The sequence below is a fragment of the Seriola dumerili genome, unplaced genomic scaffold (assembly GCF_002260705.1).
Source record: "Seriola dumerili isolate Sdu_G_001 unplaced genomic scaffold, Sdu_1.0 BDQW01000193.1, whole genome shotgun sequence".
NCBI classification, from domain to species: domain Eukaryota; kingdom Metazoa; phylum Chordata; class Actinopteri; order Carangiformes; family Carangidae; genus Seriola; species Seriola dumerili.
The window spans coordinates 641288-660330 of NW_019174448.1; the positions used below are offsets into that span (position 1 = coordinate 641288).

At 41.6% G+C, this 19043-nt stretch overlaps 1 protein-coding gene across 1 annotated transcript in view; it reads right to left on the bottom strand.

The window, feature by feature from the left end:
- The window catches only part of antxr2 (anthrax toxin receptor 2), a 78791-nt gene extending 60330 nt beyond the window's left edge, over nt 1-18461 (bottom strand). The window contains exons 1-9 of the mRNA XM_022753762.1: nt 18353-18461; nt 13012-13083; nt 9855-9926; nt 8662-8743; nt 8446-8550; nt 8194-8262; nt 6612-6692; nt 3344-3404; nt 1771-1866 (exon numbers count right to left, since the gene is read on the bottom strand). Of these exons, the coding sequence (XP_022609483.1) occupies nt 1771-1866; nt 3344-3404; nt 6612-6692; nt 8194-8262; nt 8446-8550; nt 8662-8743; nt 9855-9919 (559 nt within the window). The 5' untranslated portion in view covers nt 9920-9926; nt 13012-13083; nt 18353-18461. The remainder of the gene's footprint in view (nt 1-1770; nt 1867-3343; nt 3405-6611; nt 6693-8193; nt 8263-8445; nt 8551-8661; nt 8744-9854; nt 9927-13011; nt 13084-18352) is intronic.
- Between the last annotated feature and the right edge of the window lie 582 nt (nt 18462-19043).

Consider the following 19043-nt stretch of genomic DNA (forward strand, 5'->3'; position numbering starts at 1 on the left):
GTGTGTGTGTGTGTGTGTGTGTGTGTTCATCAGCTCAGGTTGATAGCAGCCTGAACCAATCCTCAGCCCTGGAGGTCATTCAGATTATTGATAAATTTTTTATTTTTATTTTTTCTGCTCGGGGCTCCAACTGGTTTAGTGATGGAGATGAAAACTGTAGCATCTGTTCCACATATGTGCTCTGTGTTCCATAGTCGCCATGATGCCTGTCCATAATTATAAGGTGGCCTCACTGTTAAAAAGGTCTGGACTGAACACATGCAAAAGCCAACGAGGGAATAAATAGCCCCAAGTGGGCAAATGTGAGACAGCCTAAACTGAGAAAGGACTAACAGGGAGACATCTGCTAATGGCCACTTCCTGATTCAGACGGAGTTTTTTTTTTTTTTTTTTTTAAACAGGAAAAAAAATATGCTCAAGTATTTTAGTCAAGATGAAATGATGAAAAAAATAAATAAAAATAAAATCAAAAAATAACTTGTCAAAGAGGGAAGTGTTGTCATTGGCAGTCATCGATCCCGCAGATCCCACGGCCAAATGAGAGCTTGAAAAGACGGGCTCTCGGTGCCAAATCCTGTTTGCTTCCTGAAAAAGGATTTCTTTTTTCTTTTTTCTTTTTTTTCAACAGAACAGACTGCAAACTCAAAATAAGGAGCACAGTGACCTACATAGCCTCCTTTCTTCTGCCGGATTTAAACGATGTAGATAAGGAAGCTGCTGTGAGATAACAGACGTTGTCCAGATCGGGGGCTTTGCTTGGACATACACGACCTCAGAGCACCGACTATCATCATCATCAGAAGAAGAAGAAGAAGAAGAAGAAGAACAGAAGAAGAAGAAGAAGAAGAAGAAGAAGAAGAAGATTTCCTGAGTTATACGAATAAATCTTCATAGTTCCCGTAGAGACATGAACATGTAAGGAACATTCACAGATCAGAGCCGCTGGGGGTGGGGGGATGTGGAGGGTCTGATTCTGCAAGTTAGCACGTTTGTGGCTCTGGGGAAAACTTTCAATCAGATTGGAGGGCGACTATCACAGGATGCGGCACACAGCGCAGTTTCACCGAGGACAGTTTACTGAGTTTTCAGTGGCCCCGGTGCGGAAGTAGCTTGTGCCCAAACAACACAGGGTAAAGTTTATTTTTCAGAAACCTACAGTCAAATTCAACTTAATTAAGCTTTGTCTTAGCTTTCAACCGTGAGATGGTGGCTTGTAGCTTCAGGAAATGCGAGTAAGTGGGCCTTGAGTTTAGATTCTGAACCTATCTGAACAGAAACAAACATGTGCTGGGATCGCAGACTGCAGTTGTATAAAGGAAGAATACAGCAGGTTGTGGACAGAGGCATGTGATCCTGCTTCACAGAGAGCAAGTTAAAATGGTTCCTCTCAGCTTTCACTTTGTTTTTTTGCTTTTTTTGTATTGAATATTTTGGACTTCCCCTTTCGTGACTTACTTCTAACTTTAGGACACTTCATGATCTGACGGCAGCAACTTATAATGTAAACAAAATACATTCATCGTGAAAAAAATCAAACCCATCACAGCTGCACGACATCACTTCAAGCATCTCCACAAATACCAATCAAGTTGTTGTCATCCTCCACACTACTGGTTCCCTAAAATGTTCTGGTTTATTTATCGTCAAAACAACACCCACATATTCCAGTTCGACTGTGTTGAATGGACATTTTAAGCAAACGGAGTCTGATCTGAGTCGAGCCCTGCGGCTGGGGATGAGTACACAGTGAACTGCGGTCGCTACACTTACTGAAGGTTTGCTGGTTGACTATGAAGCTGCAGACGACGCCTTCGTTGCTGCGGCCGATGGCGAAGCCGTTCCCTCTGAGGACGATGTCGAAGGACTCTGTGGAATGTAAACAAACAGGAGAGATAAGAGCGGGAGCCGGGGGCCCACATATATTTAGGGTTTCCTCCCCTAGGGGGGCGCGGAGGCATCCCAGGGGGAAAAGGGGGAGGGGGGGGGACTAATGTTTGGACGTCTGAATGTTTTTCACGGTGGAACCATAAAAAAAAACGTGCTTTCACCTGCCTTTCATAGCAACTGCATTCAGGGCTGTTGGTTTTCAGAATGGAGAGATATTTGACAGGGACGAAAAGAAAAACAAGCGATGCTTCTGAGACCAGCAACACAACGCGCTCAGCTGGCGGTAACCGACAAAAAGCCAAGTCAAGAAAATATGACGAAGCCATTCTTGCTCTTGGGTTCACAGTGAATGTGGTCGGAGATGAAGAGAGACCCGTGTGTCTTTTTTTGTCTGAAAACTCAACAATTTAAAAAGACACTTTGAGACATCACACCCCAGTCATGTCAATAAACCACTCGACTTCTTTAAGAGAAAACTCAGTGAATATCATCAGCAGGGACATCGGTTTGTAAAAAGCTGCATCTGTGAACATGAATGTTCATGTTCATGATTTTGATAAGTCAATAAAGTTAAACATGGCCTATTTTGTAACAATTTAGCGCCACATACAACATTCACACGCTGTTAAAACAGTTTGACCTTCTGTAAATTGCGCTGTGTTTTGCGCAACCAGATGAAAACTACATCCGGAGGGAACTTTAATGTGTCGCTTTTCAGATGATATATACAGCTGTTCTCTCTCTCTCTCCCTCTTTCTCCTCTCAGCCCAACCGGTCGAGGCAGACAGCCGCCGGCCCCGGGTCCGGTTCTGTCGGAGGTTTCTTGCTGTCGTCGCCGTGTTTGCTCATTGTGGGGACTGTTGGGGTTCTGCTCTATAATATTGAATAGGTATGTATGTTTTGATTTGGCGCTATAAAAAATAAAATAAAAACTGAGTTGAATTGAAGTGAACCACAGCCATGAATGTGGCCCCTCACAGATCTTGAGTTATTAGCTTCACATTCAGGGGGCCAGTGGTTCCAGTGGAAACTTGAAACTTGCAGCTCGACTTCTCACAACTCATGTTTTGAGAGCCAGTGATGAGCTGTCACAAGCAGACGCTTCTTCATTTCGAAGAAGCACAAGCCAAAAAGCCTCTGATTTAAGGTGTTAAAAGGGCTAAAAAGCTGTAAAACCTTAAATAATTTTGATTTTCTGAGGTTCAGTGGTGAGTTTGAGAGTCTTCCGACGGCCTACGTGCTGTCGGAAGATTTACAACGAGCCACATTGAGCTACTCCTTATCGCAAAGCAGACTGGCTCCCTCCCCACTGCCTGAAACTGAGACATCTTTCCAATTACTCTTGGAAAGATGTCTTAAGTTCGGCGAGCACGCAGTAAAAAGAGGGATTCCTGCAGAGGATAAATCTAGCTGTGCAGAGCTCCGGGGACTGACTGTAGCAGGAGGATCCACTCACCATTCACACAGATACTGGAGGGCTCCACGCTCAGAATCTCTGTGCACGATCGCTTTAATATCTGGAGGATGAGAAAGAAAGAAAGAAAGAAAGAAAAAAAGAAAAATGAAATGGGTACATTATCGCTTGAGGGGCAAGAATAAATACATCAAGTCCTGGCCGTTATCAGCTCTGTCAAGTTTAGAAAATAGATTAGGCTGCAACACCTGAGAAATGTCTCGCTCCTGATCGGGGCCTGGCGGCTAAAAGGAGAGCGCTGGATATCAGCAGCGAGGAGGACAGGACGGAGAAACGGCAGCTGTGTCAGCCTTTTATGGGAAAATTATGCAAGACTATTCCACTCCTCAGCTCTATTAAAAACCTCCGGGATCCTGCATTATCATATAAAGAGGCCTGTGTGAGCCCACTGTCATGGAGCCGCACTATCCGCTGTGATTCAATAAATCAACAAAGGACAAACTATGCAAATCCCAGTACACAGTCAGTAAAAAGAAGCATATTAACTGCAATATAGGACACTTGAACCTTTCATTTGATGTTGGGCGAAACTTCAATCTGAGGAGTAGGAAAGAGGAAGTGTTTACAGGGGCCTTATTAAATATGATGGTTTGATATGGAATCGTTAAAAGGGGGAGAGTGTTGTAGATGACAGCTGGGAGGAAGAGGATCTGCTGCTGTTCCTCTGTGCCACAATTTTCCCCGTCTAATTACTTCCTTGGCAATGCCAGAGAAAAAAAAAAGAAGAAGAGGAAAAAAAAAAGGAGATAAAAACAAAATTGACTGTTTGCCTGCCCGAGCTTAAAATGATGGGAGGACCCGAGGAATGACATCGCTTTCCCACCAAGAGTAGAAATGTGGAAACAGCACTGCTCCAAGTGGCACTTACTCTTTAATAGAGCAAAATGTAGTCGATTTTAAAGAAATGTAGGTAAAGTAAGTGATTTGTTAGGGTTGGAAGATCTACCTAGTCGTAAAATATAAGCTTTGAATGTTGAGATTTGGATGAACTCAAAACAGCAGCTCTTCATTTCTCCAGGAACTAGGGACAAACATTATTTACAGTCTGCAGGGTGAAAAGGAGGCAGTCGTCCAAATATCCGGAGTCACCCAGAGACATCTGAGCCGGCGCTGTAAGTGGTGACGCTTCCTGAGAGGACGAGGACGAGGCTGCTTTAGTCATTGTGTGGAAATAACCAGGTGGAAAGGTGGATGTGGGCCAATTCTGTCACACATTATTTAACGGGGATGCGTCACAAGATAACAACCCGGCGTCCTCTGCAGGATAACGCAGAGGTTGCTACACTCAGAAGCTAAATAAAGTTAACAATAATGATGTGGCTACACTGCAATTTGGGGTTTTCCCAAAAGGCCTCAGACAACAACAGCCCAGTGTAGTGCAGGAAATAAATAAATGGCCTGACTGGGTGCAAGAGACCCAACTTTGCCGAGCTCCCCCCTCCCCCCTCTCTCTCTCTCTCTCTCTCTCTCTCTCTCTCTCTCTCTCTCTCTGTGTGAGTGTTGTCATGCTGGTCACAGAGGCAGCGTAGATCCTGCAGCAAAAGGCTGCACAGATGATCTCAAATCCAACAAAATCCAACAGAGGAGCGAGGAGGCCAACTAGTCAGGAATCCAGTATTACTAATCAGAGAGGAATGCTGCGCGTTTCATTTGGTCGATGGAAGCGTCACTGTGCTCAGTGTCTCCGAGGACTGGGCCTAATTTTTTTTCTTCTTCTTCTTCTTCTGTTGTTGTTGTTGTTGTTGTTGTTGTTGTTGTGCTGGACATTCCTCGACAGGCTGTTGCTGTGTCTTAAAAGCATGCAATAAATACATATACAACTTAAATATGAAGGGCAGCCATGTGAAAAAAGACTCTGCATGCTCTTCTCTAGATAAAAGATTTTTTTTTAGCTCAGCACAAACAAATTAGAAGCACACCCTTTCACAGGCTTTAAGCACATTTTAATGCTAATTATTACAAGCTGGATTCACAAGATCCTCAGAGATCGAAATGCTCAAGGTTAGAAGTGGTGTGTCATTTTTTCCCTTTTTCATTTTTCAGGGAGATAGTCATGCTTTCTCATACTTTCATAATCCAACACATGGTTTGAATGAAAGGTGGTTGTATTTCTTTCTTCTTCTTTTTTTTTTTACGATCATTTTGCTGCAAAACTATGCAACATGCCCCTAGACTCATGTTTGGAACCCACAAGATGATATTTAGTGGACATGCAATTGGAATAATAATAAAAAAAAGTAATAAAACAGGGAATTCAAATGCATATTTAGCACAAAGGATCTCCATTTTGCCCATCGCTGTTTGAAACCATGCAGCGTTCCCTCTCGTGTGTTTTCTCAGACACATACTGAGAGCCACAGTTTTAGACCCTCCTTTGCCTGACAGTCATTTTCAAAGCAGCTTTGTTTTACTCTTTGCATCACACAACAGAAACAAGTCACACGCCCCTTTTGGCTTTTCATCCTTTCAGCTGCATGTCTGACAGCCATGCCTCGTTCTGCTCTTTCCCCAAACACTGCTGGCCTTGTCGGCTCTGACACAGATGTAAGTCCAGCTCAGGTCAGAGTGCTGCGCAGGGCTCTGGGCTCAGATTCATGTAAAAAAATGTTGCCATACAAACCCCCGCCTTGGCTGACAGCGTTTCAGACCGAGAGCTGCGGCAAACGGAAAGTATCACTAATTGGCTGGCAGGAGACAAGGAGGCTGCATGGGAAACTTCATATAAACAGTGTTTAAGGGACTCTCGCTGTCGGACAGCTTTTCACCGACACGATGGGTTTCGATGGCTTTTATTTTGAAGTTCATCTCAAATAAGAAATAAAAGCTTTAATTGTATTGGAGTGCTGCTGCAGGAGGAGGATGTCATATGGACAGTGAGTAACTGTCAAGCTGCTCCCACTCCCAGTGTCTAAGTCACTGCAGAGCGGCTAAGACATTTCCTTCTCCGTCTACAATTAGCAGCATTACCGCAGACATTTTCCGTGCAGCTTAGCAGGAAGTTCACTGAGGTTCTTGTTTGTTTTTTTTTTGCTTTAATTTAGGTGGTGAACTTCAATGAAGCCGAGACAGGAAACATTTTTTTTTTTTTTTTTTTGGCCCACCTGATTCCCAATTCCCAAAGTCAGCTTTCTAAAAAAATCAGGATAAAGCCTCTAAAAGATGATGACTAGTTCTGTGCCCGAGAGAAATTCAGCTGAAACCACAAACCTTAACCGACACACAAAGACAAACAGAAAGTGGTCGAACTTACAGAATTGACAATGCCTTTGAGCGCATGGAAGCCATCTTTGACAGGAAACACTTGGTCCTTGGTGTCCGCGATCTCAGCAAGCTGTTGGTGACACGAGAGACTGGAGCAAAAGAACAAGTACTGCTGATTTTTAACGCTGCTTTCTTCTTTTTCTGTTTTCCTCTTTATGACTGAGCACTGTCTTTTCCTTTCATATCATGGGCAGGAGGAGACATAGCAGATGGCATGACTGTGGCAAACACTTTGCTCAACCATAAAAAAAAATAAATAAATAAAAAAAAAAATCATTGCAGCACGAACTGGGAGCAATATTGCCTTTGTTTATGACTTAATAAGAGCTCATCACAGGATGGTTACCAATGGTTACAAGGGACAGGCCACCATGTTGGAAGAGACGCAGTTAAACTACAGACAACGCTGACATAAGGACAAAGAATCGGACTTTGGTGCAGCTCAGAAAAAACCTCATCATCACCTCAAAATGAGCGCAAACTCAAATAAAATAGTGACCAGATTTTTCTGTGGCCAATGAAATTTGTGAACAGTGTGATGGGCCAATAACTGATTTAACAGGCAGCGTAAATGATGATTCTACTCCACAGTTTCCACTTATAACGCCATACAATGCTAATGTTCACAGAGAGCTTTAAAGGAAATATATTGTATAAAAAAGGTCTCTGTCCATGTGTAGTGTGATTATAGATCAGCTCTAGCTTCTATATTAATACTGTGAAAGTATCAAAGCCTCAGTCCACAGAGAAATGCACACAGCCTGTATTCAGAAACTGAGCCTTAAAACCAGCCGTCAGGACTTCTGGAACTTTGTGATGTCACAACAAAGCAGTCACCAAGCCCCGCCCACCTGGACCCTCCATCCAAACCTTGCAGGATTTGGTTTCTATGAGTGTTTTTACCTGAAATCTGCTATATTCTTATTTCAGAAAACAGTCAGCCAATCAGAAGAGAGGCTCAAAGCCTCCTCTCTTCTGATTGGCTCACCGACCTGTTGTTACTAGAGCTCCAGAGAGAAGCCTGAGAGAGGAGATGTAAAACTACACTGAGATGGTTAAAACCACAAATATATCTTCTTATGGATCAACACTCCAAATAAAACACTGGGAAAGTGTAAAATATGGGACCTTTAAAAGTTACACTCCCCCCAGGACATCGCTCTCTTCTTGTGGCTACATGGCAGTGCTGACATGTCCAGGTGTAAGTACGCTCTTTAGTCTGTGCTGTGTGTGTTTGTGTAACGTAGAGGTGTTTTAACAAACATTAGTTGTCATTTAGCAACAGCTCCATTAGCCTAATGTTTACAGCACGTGTCACTATTTAACTCCATTGTAACTGACCGTTATGGATCAAATTATGGATCTTTTTTTTTTTTTAAGTGGAGTATCTCTTTAAGACCTGCCTTTTCCGCACACAGGTAACAGCAATGATGTTGCAAGTGTTTACCTATCTTGTCATACTTCCAACATGGCAAGGTGTCTCAAGCTAAAGCCATAATCACTGAGCACACATTCAGCGACAGGCTCCTCGGGTGTTCGACTGCTGCAGATTAAGACTAAAGCTCACTTACCTGCTGCTCGTCAAAGTCCTTGATACCCACACAGTAAACACGGGCGCCGTATTTCCTCGCTTCGTCAGCCTGCAGCTCAGACAAACGTGTCCGTGATTGATGTGCAACAGGTTGAATGTTAAACAGAAAGAAAGAAAGAAAGAAAGAAAACCAACATTGTGAGACAGAATTCTGTACACGCAGGACCTCCAGGCACCAAATCACATTCGAGAATAATTAAATAAAATGAATAAACACGCAAGTCTCTTTCACCTGTTTCACTGTCAGGTCGTGCACGTACACCTCAAGTTTCCCGTCCGTCAGAGCCAGGATGATGCTGGAGGACTTGGGCGGCTGTTTCTGAATCTGAGCGGAGGCCTTCGAGTTGAAGACAAACGTCTCATCAGATCCCAGTTTTACACAGCGTTTGATCATTTGTGAAAAGCCACTGAGCTGTAATCGGATCAGTGTTGAGAGGGTGAAACTTACCTCTTTTAGTCCCTCGTGCATGTATGTTTCACCTGCTGGCTTCACGTCATGCAGGCGCTTCAGACCCGCTTCTATCTCGTTTCTTAAAACACAAACACAAACACACATACACACACACATAAAATAAATGGCTGACATTTTGGCACACGTCTTCTCTCTTCCACCGAAATTTTGTCAGAATTTTAAGTATGCTTTATTTATCAACACTGCAGGTTACCACTGAAAAGCAGCATGTTAAGGTCTCATTAATAATCATTTGTGCAACAATCTGGTGGAGATTTGTGGTTTTGCTAACAACAACACACATTAACAAGTTGTTCTTGTAATAAGGAGAGAGGAGAGGTTGTTTATCCAGAATATATCTTTGGCAAGAAGGGGAACCAGAGGGAAGGGACTTTCTAACTTCATGCAAATGTTTCATCTAGAAGAGGTCAAGTTATGACTGGAAACAGAAATCAACAAAATATCTTCATGGCATGTTACTATAGCAAGGTTAAACACACAGGATAATATAAATACTGAAACATATTATTATAACAGTTTTGGTTTGTGTGCTAATTTGTCTGCATGTGTAAGTGCATCATAAATAAACTTCATTATCATTACTATTATTATTATTATTATTATTATTATTATTATCATCATTATCTATTGTACCCATGTTTTGTTTGTCAGACCTGGTTGTTTCTTCACTGCTTAAGGAACTGAAAGGACCACAGTGCTGTTCCCCTGTATAATCATATTGGCAGGAATGGTATTTAAATAGTTTGCACATTTTTGACACATTTAATTCAAATTATTTTTATAGGTCTAGTTCGATTAAACACCCCTGTCTTCAGGGTTAAAATGTGAATACTCACAGTAGGGGATTTTATCTTGCAATATCATTATATATTGTGTGTGTTTTCGGTTAATATAGCAAGTTAACTACCTGACTAATTTAGTTACTTCATCACAATTATTTAAAAAAAATAAATCAAATATTGCTTTAAAACCGTCCTGATCATTTACAACAGTGTCCTCATTGACCAGATAATCAAACACGCTATTGCAAAAATCTGTGACATTTGACAAAATTACACAATATCAGAAGCATCATTGTAATTCAAGATTGTTGCTGAGAAGTAATGCATGAAATAAGAGTGATACAATGAGATAACAGTGTCGTAAATGTGTCCTTGTCAGTTTCCTACCTGTCTCCAGTCAGAGGCAGCAGGACTTGTGCTCTGGCTGAGAAAACAATGAAGGAGACTCTCATTCTGGGGCTGAAGAGAAACAAGACAAAAATCACAAAAACAAAATTAGTCATAATTATAATAATTCAAAATGTCTTAGATGGAGGTGGCTTCCTGTTCACCCGAGACAATATGCAACGATATCCGTTTTCTATTTCCTCACTCCACAAAATCATCACTTCTGTCCTTCATCCTCTTTATCAAATAACCACCCACACAGCAGGATAATGTAATATACAGTCAGAGCGGCTGTAAAGGAGCCTGTGTGTTTTATATAAAGCTTTAGCACCAGTTCAGTTCAGTTAAAGAGATGCAAATAATTCACCAAACAGAAGGGGCTCCTTTAATGTCAGCTAATATTAGTGTGTGACCTAAGCTTCTGAGGGATGTGATTAATCAATTTGCATTCAGGGAAACATGTCATGGTGATGAGTCACATAACCACACACACACACACAAATCCTGTTGCACATGTACAGTATATACTTTGTACCTGTGACTTTTTAAGGGTGTGAACTGACACTGGACACTCTGATGTGTCTCCAGCCACAGCGTCTGGTGTCTGACCGAATCCTGTCTGTACATCCAGACCTGTTCCACTCCCCACCGCTCACCAATTCTCATCAATTTTATGCAGCGGTAAATTTGTGTTCAGGACTGATTACAAACCAGTCACAGTCTTTATGCAAGTAACAGCAGTCAAAATAAAAGCCCTGTAATTTCACCTGAGTAAAAGTAAAGCATAATCAGTTAAATTTATGTATTAAATGCAAATATCTACATCTGCAACTACCTTCAATGTGGAGGATTTTTATTATTTTTGACTCTGTTTAGTTGATGGATATTGTTTGAAAGTTTTAAATACCAGTGACAGTAAAGTCCCTGAGTTTTTGGTATCAATACTACAACTATGCTTTTTCAATACCTAATTTTAAATTGATGCAAATATTGTTTTAACAAAAGCCATTTTTCTTTAACAAATAAAACTTCTCAAACACGTCTTTACTTCTCTTTTAACACAAAACTGTTGCACAACGACCTTAATACGCCTAAAAATTTGTAAAAAAAAAAATATTATGATTTAAGGAGGAAATATCTTATCAAAGCAAAAAACAAAAAAATCTGAACTACAATTCAACGCCAGCTTTTGGTACTATGGAAGTATGGGAGTTTATAACCCAGGCCTGCTGGGGTTAAGAAAACCTCATATCTGTCATTTTGAGCATTTTTATAATTTTATCTCAGTTGAAGAAGTAGATGCCGCTCTACAGATCTATTAGAAATTACTAAATCAATCTAAAAGTCACTTTATCATCAAGCTGAAACAAGGCTGTTTCTCAGAGCTCCTGAAAAGTGGATAACTTGGAGCTAATGGACCTTTGGTTGAATAAAAATTACTGATCAGGGCTGATACTGACCTTACAATGCAATTTGATTGATCGGGTAAATAAAATATAATTATGAATTGCACAGGGTTAAGAAGAAGTTTGGTGCAACCTTATTCAAAATCTGAAATGCTGTAAGTAACCGGTGACTGCAACAGTCGGATTAATGTAGCAGAGGAGAAGTATATGGTCCTCAGTAAAGTACTGAAGTACAGGAGTAATTGAGTAAAAGTACACAGTTACTCCCCACCTCTCATTACCAACACAAGGCACACGGATGCCATCCCACAGAGCGAGTTAAACTTCAGATAATTAAGCTCACAAGTGTTTCCTTCAGAGATCTGGAGCCTTCGGAGCATAAGGAGAGGTGCTGATATTTCTCACCCACATGACACACGGCCCAGTCGCGATCCTCCCCCGCACAACATAGCACAATCTTTAAGCCACACGGACAGATTTGGCAGGGAGCGGTAGCAGCCGTATACGTCCACATCCTGTCTGCAACTTTTAGAGTCATATGTGGACTGAAAAACCAACCACGCTTAAGTCACAGTTGAGAAATCGTGGGTGGCGACTTAACGTCAAACTTTAGGCTTCGAGTTCCTCGGCTCGTTGTTGTGTACGTTACCTCTTCGGTGGTATTGAGATATTTTTCTATTTCTAAGAAAGACTTGGGATGAAGAGGCAGCGATGCCAAGGACAAATCAGAGGGTGGTGGTGGTGGTGGTGGGATTTTTTTTTTTTTTTCTCTCTCTCTCTCTTTGAGAGGATTGGGAGGTGCGGAGGGGGAGAGGGAGGGAGGGAGGGAGGGGGAGAGGGTTGAAGAAGAAGTCCAGTTTGCTCCACATGGCGGAACAGAAGTGCTCTTGGTGAGCGAGCATTGTTTAGCAGATTGTCCTCGTCGCCTTCCAGTGTTCTCTTGCTTTACTGTACATTGTCTGCCTGTCAGCCGTTCTGTGGTGGAAGCAGGGGATAAGTGTGGAGCCGGACCCCCCCGGTGCAAATGGCCATTCTCACAGCCCAGAAGACTGCTCCTCTCTGCCACCCACTCCCACCTGGTGCCTTTGCTATTTTCTTCAACCAACCACTTCATTCTGGCTGGGTCGCTACCGTCTGTACTGTGCTGGCAGGCGCCGTTTGACTCAAACGTTATGCAAGCTGAACGTTTCAAGCCGGTTTCTGCCGTTTTGTCTTTTTTATTTATTTATTTTAATTTTTTTTATGAATTATGCACAAAGCCACGGTTTCTGCAAAATGATTGTGAAGCAGGTGGAAAGTCCTTTAAATCTGTACAACAGGCTGAAGCTAATGTCGTCGGCTCTTGAATTGTAGATATTGATCCCATTAAACAACCACGCTGATGAATTCAGTCAAAAGAATTGTACTATTTTCTGAACTCATCATCATTTGCTTCATTTTCCTGCGGTCAGTTATGTTGTCAGTGTACAACAGCGACTTTTTAAAGATGATGAATATCTAATATTTACAGGAGACTTGTGCTTTTATTGATTTAAGATGCATATTCTGTTTTAACTCCATGTTGCTATCAACATTAAATCACATTAAATCATGCAATATTTGCAAGTTTAGGGAGTAAAATTTTCACTTCATGTTTTTCCTTATTTCAAAACATGAGCATTACGAAACCTTTCCTGACTCCAACACAACATATTATTTTTTCATACTTCCAGAGATTATATGACTTTGACCCCAAGTGACCTCTTACTCACCTCACAAACCTGTCTGTAAGATTCTTCACAAATGAGTAAATCTCGAACCAGTTGGTAGCAACGCTCCCAGACCTGAAACAAGAGAACAACAGTCAGCTCGCAGCTCGTCAGCGGCAGCAGATTGAGTGCTGGGGAGTAAAATACTGTACAGTATTTGTGCTTTGTACCACAGTTGGACATTAACACCAGCCACATGCTGGATAATTGTGCTGATAAGTCTGTGTAGTATAACAGCCACTTCAGCTGTTAGAGCCCTAAAATGTTCACAGGAGCTTTGCCTTTCTACAAATCTAGTTGGCTGCTGCAGTCACAGCGGAAATCCCCCCCCCCCCCCCAAAAAAAAAGAAAAAAAGGAAGAAGGTAGAAAGATCACACAAGTGATACGGCAGTAACTACGTCTTTATGAACTGGAAGCTGTTAGATGGAGGTGGAGGTAACTAAATACAGGGTGCAGGTAGGAAAAGGTCATTACAAAAAGGTAAACAAATAAATGTGTAACATAAAAGAACACAAGTGCAATACAAACAGCAACACACATGATTTAAATACATACAACAAAACACAACGAAGTGGACTAAGAAAAGCCAAATAATGTCCATCCACTAAAGGTCTGAAAAGACTAAAGTCTGACACACTCTCACACCTAAAGAATATGTGTACTTTTAGTCTCACACTTTACAAGATTTCGTAAAGACTGAGGATCTTGCAGAGTCACTGTTTGCAATATTATTTCCCATGATGCTCTTGGTGAACATTTAGAGGAAGAGACCAGACTGAAATCCTACATTTTCGTTACTATCACATAAAATTAGTCACTCAACACTACAATTGTCATGATTTGCCCCTAAAATGACTGTGTTTGGACTTTGTAGTCATGATTTCCTGTTTTATTTTGAAATTATTTTGTGTCCTATTAACCTTAACTCCCTCATGTATTCAATGGGAGGGTTTGCACCAAACCACTCACATTCTTGAGCCTCCCTCCACTCGCCTCCAGGCTCACTGCTGCAGAAAGTCACTATTTGTATGAGACAAAACTAAAAACTTATGATAATATTAAACTTGTTTTCATGATTTCATCAGAACATGAAGACGAAAAAAAAAGTCGAGGTCAAGATGACAAGGACAAGATGACACGAAGTCTCGCAAAAACTTTAATGATTTTATTCTGAAATTTGTCTATGACTGAAAATCGCTTGAAACGTTGTTTGGTTTATGGCCGTCATAAAGAGTCTACTGAGCAAAAATCCAGTGAATTACAACTCCCAAAATTGGAAATGGGAGGTTTTCCTTTTGTATTAAGGTTTAGTTCCTGTCATTAAAACCAATTAAGACTTAGAAATTAATAAATAAACTCGCTGTAACCAAGGACAAACCAATGTTAGGTGGGTGTCAACTTGTAGCCCTTGGCCCTGCTCACCCCTCGATCAAGTCAACCACAGTGAATACAGTGTGTAAAATGTGCCCTTGATGTAACGACAAAGAGGCAATTAAACCAATAATTACAATCCGATGTATGTGCGGAGAACATAAAACAGAAGAGTTTGACCATTAGGAGGCTCATCTTTCATGCCACCTCTCTCTCCTCCCTGCTGCCCGGAGACAAGGTCACGCAGTGGAGGGAAGACACGGCGGCCAAAAGGGTAAAAGAAAGTTCCTCTAGACGCTTTGACAATACTGGAATGTCAGCGGGTAATTAGCGGCGGTTAATTGTGGTTAAGTGTTGGTGTGGCGGTTAGAGAGGTGACAGATTAATGCTACCGCTCCGGAACACATCTGTATCACGTTGATGGTGCCATTGATCAGACAAGGTGTTCGAGGCGCAGTCTGCATTTCCATAAGTTTCCCTCCCACTTCAAGCTCACTCCGTTGTGCCGTGGTGGCTATCGCTGCTCATGCAGAGTATGCATATGTTTATCTACTGATTACAAAACACACCCGCCCCCAGACAGGGGCAATAAAACAGTTATATACAGTAGACTGATAGAAGATTCAATAGCGTCTGAGACGTGAGCACCGACAGTCTCGTCCCCATTTACCCTCAACTGTCTACATGGATGCACCTCAGCTGTTTCTGTGCTGACACGTGGATATACATCCGGAGGTCATCCAGATTTCATAGAAACATAGTTACATAACACTTGACTCTTGTTTTAATGTCTGATACCAACTGGAAACAGCTCAGGTTTCTCTTGGCGCCTTGTCCTCTGAGAACAGTGGCTGATACATAACAACTGGATTTTTGTTTGGAAAAGGAAAATAACTTCAGCTATTGAAAAAGACGTGGATCATTTAATAGCGTAATAATGTGACTTTAATTTAATTGTCAGTTACTATTTGATAATTGCAAAGTATTCGAAGTTTGTTCAATTAAATGAAAATGTCAATATCATCTATTAATATATTATTATTATTATCCATTTGATTATTTGAGCTAGCTCCTCCCCTAGACCACCACATCAGAGTGTGGGTGTACTACACTAATGTTATACTCTCCACATCTGCGAATATGCGAGGGTCCGCTAGGTCTGTATGATGTAAAAAAAAAAAAGCAAGTGCACCTAGGCTGGAAAACAAACATGGACCAGCTCCACTGCTGCCCTCATGTTTACAATTCATCTTTAAAAGAAAAAGTACAGCAGATGGAGCAGCTCTTCTTCTCGATGCATGGATGTCGCCATTTCAATTTGATTCATAAAGCGTAAACAATTAAGGCGATGATCTACTGTGCGTGTTTGGAACTCGTCCTCCAAGCCAAGTATAAATAAAACAAACTAGGCATACGCGGCGTCAGCAGCTGTCCGCGTACGTGTCCGCAAGCCGGTGTAACAGAGGCCCTCGTCAGCTTCCAGGTGTGAGGTGTGTAACTGTGTGAGAGTGATCAAGACATTCCTGGATCTCAGTGAAAGTCCCCTGAATGAAAAAAAAAGGCTTTAGAAGCATCACTTCACAGGACACTTCCTTGGAAAAAGCTACCTGGACGTTTAGAAAAGCAAGAAAAGCAAACAGGAAAACTTCCTTGAACTGGCCTCAGATGCAATCATCATCAGTTGGAGTCTGAATACAAAGATCTGTACTAAATGTCTTTGTACAGAAGCGTTGCAAATGACCGCCGCTGCAAATCACACAGCCCAAACTGCTGACATTAGGACCTTAGTCTTATCAGTATAACCAGGAAACACAATGGTGGAGCTATTTTATCTGCATAAATAAACTTCAAGCAAAAAGTTGTTCAACGATGTGACGCCATAGCAAACTCAAGACAGACATTTCACTACAGATCAGGCCTACAGGTTTCACAAATATAAACTTGTATTTGTAAATAAAACAGACCTCCAACTTACGTATACAAAAATGCAGACCAAATTAAACTGGTGCCAAATAATCTTGGTCATCATCCTGTAATTTTGCCATTTAGATGAGGGTGGGGCAGTTTGGAAATGGGTCAGGGGAGCAGTGTTTCAACCCAATGGCCCTGACAGTGGCACGTCTCCAAACCGGGGGAGGACAGGATTAAAAACGGTTGCTGTCGAGACTGTAAACTCTCCGTTATATAGTGGAGGTCTTTTTGCATTACGCGTCTGCAGCGCTGAAAAGTCCAGCTGTAAGTGACTGAATCTGGCTGTCAGGTGGTAGCCGTATGTTTGATGTCTGCAGCAAAAGAATGAGTGCACAAAAGACACAGGAAGTGGCGCACTGCCAAAGTCGTGTTGCAAATGGTGATGCAATTTTTTCTTGCTAGTTTGTATGATTAACACATACTATTCTCCTGTAAACGATGTTTCAGGTTTTGTTTTCTGTGATATTCTAAGATGAAAAAGGCCCATACATTACAATGGTAAAATCTCTTGTTACTTGATCATATAGGGCAGAGAGGATTAAAAGACTGAGGTACAATATTTAAAGTTTTTAAATCCAAAAACCTTCAACAATTTTCAGTGACTGAAAGAAGCTTTTCACTATCAAGGCAGACTGGCTGTTTCCACCTCTATATAGAAAGGATGTAATGATGTAACCTTCACAAACGATAGTTTAACTCGCTTAGAAAGGCGTTGCAAATTACATTTTCTTTGTTACTGTGAGGGAGGAAGTGCTGACAAACCTCCATTCTTCCTTTTCACCACTCCCCTACACTGGCAGTGTGTCCCATGTGAGGTAAACAATACATGGACAAACGTCACAGTTCAGGCTTGGTTAACTTTTGGTGGGTAAAACTACTAGTTAAAGTGGTTATGGTTAGACCTGTGCGGTTCAATGAGATTTTTTTGAGCACTCGGTTCCTCTCATGTAACCACCAAGTGTTACATGACTGACTCTGGACATGATCATCAGGTCTGCTTGCATTTAGCAAAACCTGCAGCAGCTGCAGATTCATTTGAAAGTTAATCACTCCTTACAACACAATGATGGTTTCACTTTATGTGCTGATTTGTTCATGTTTGTTTATACTATACTTTATTTATCCTCTAGGGGAAATTCATGAAATATATATATATATATGACAAAATAAATCAAACCAGACAAGACTAGGAAACAATGGGTAGTAAAGTGTAGATTAACTTGTAGTAAATGAGCTAAACATGCCAATCTGTGGTATGGAAGCTGCCCAGTTTAACCACAGTATGCTGATGGCCTCTACTAAGCAGCTCTACCAAAACAGGGTATAGCTATCAGCTGCCTTGCTCATGAACTCAGTTTAATGACATGTGCATAAGAGGTGTTACAGTGAGATCTGTGACCCATCATATTCTGTGACACTTTGGTCAACTTATGGAAAACAGACTGATAAGTTAACCAGGTGTTGAGAGGTGAGGCGTCGGCGCTCTACACAGGTGCACTACAAAGTATGTCAACATCTGGATATTACAGGCACATGTGACTGTTGAACATCTCATTATAAAACCATGGGCATCCACGGGCTTAGCCTTGATTGTGGGTGATTGTGGTGACTGCCTTATATATCACTGTATGCTGCAGCATGAAGGCATCGCTTTCTTAAAAGTTTGTGGACACCAGGGTAACCACATATGGAGATAAGTGTCCAAATACTTTTGGCAAAAGTCGTTTCTCAACCTAATTACCATGGTGACCCCATTTTCGGTGACAGCTGCCATGCAAAAAAAAAAAAGAAACGTGCAGTGGCATACATTTCTTAATAAGGTCACAGAAAACTGTGTCACACCTAATGCCCCGGCCCTGAGACCTACTTCACCCCCGGCCGCATCACTTCTCCTCAGGCAATGTTTACTTTTTATGACAAAAAAAAACATCAAACTTCCATCTCCAGAGTGCAGCAGCCTGAAACAGAAGTTCAACAACTTATTTTTACTGTGTTACTTACCTGTCTAAAACAAAGTAGAGGTCGTATGCTCCGTGACAGGATGCTTCCTCTGCCCAGCAAGATGAAGCAAACAGACCCAGGAGGATCACAGCAACCGCCGCTGAGGTCCACCGACTCTTCCCATGATGAAGTTCACCCTCCGTGGTGAAATAACGTGAAAGCTTCTCCAACATTTTTATCCACAAAAAAAAAAAAAGACTCAGTCGAGAGTTGAGACAGTTAGAAAGTTCCCCGGAGAGTAGAGACACTTGAAGACCACGCGCACATCCCGCGAACTGAGGAGCTACATGTCAACGCTCCTCCACAAAAACAACCAACAGATTTGACCTGTGAAATGAAGGAAATAACCGCGGCGACGTCAGCAGCTGTGTCGTTTCTTCATCGTCCTGACTCACTCTTCACTCACTCACATCCTCAATAAAACCCAACCTGGCTCATAAACTCGTCAAAACTGTTTAGAAGATATCCAAAATCAGTGCTAAAAGGAAACTTCACTGTGCTAAAGTGTACACTCCAGAGAAAAGTTTGGCTGCGTTCAAGGTGCTCCTGGAAAAAATCGTATATCAGAGTGCTCCAAGCGGGCCTTTTTTTTTTTTTTTTTTAAACGGTTGTTGTAAGTTATTACAAAATTGTAAATAAAGGATGTTTTTATTAATCATGTTACTGATATTTTATGAGATGATGGAAAAGG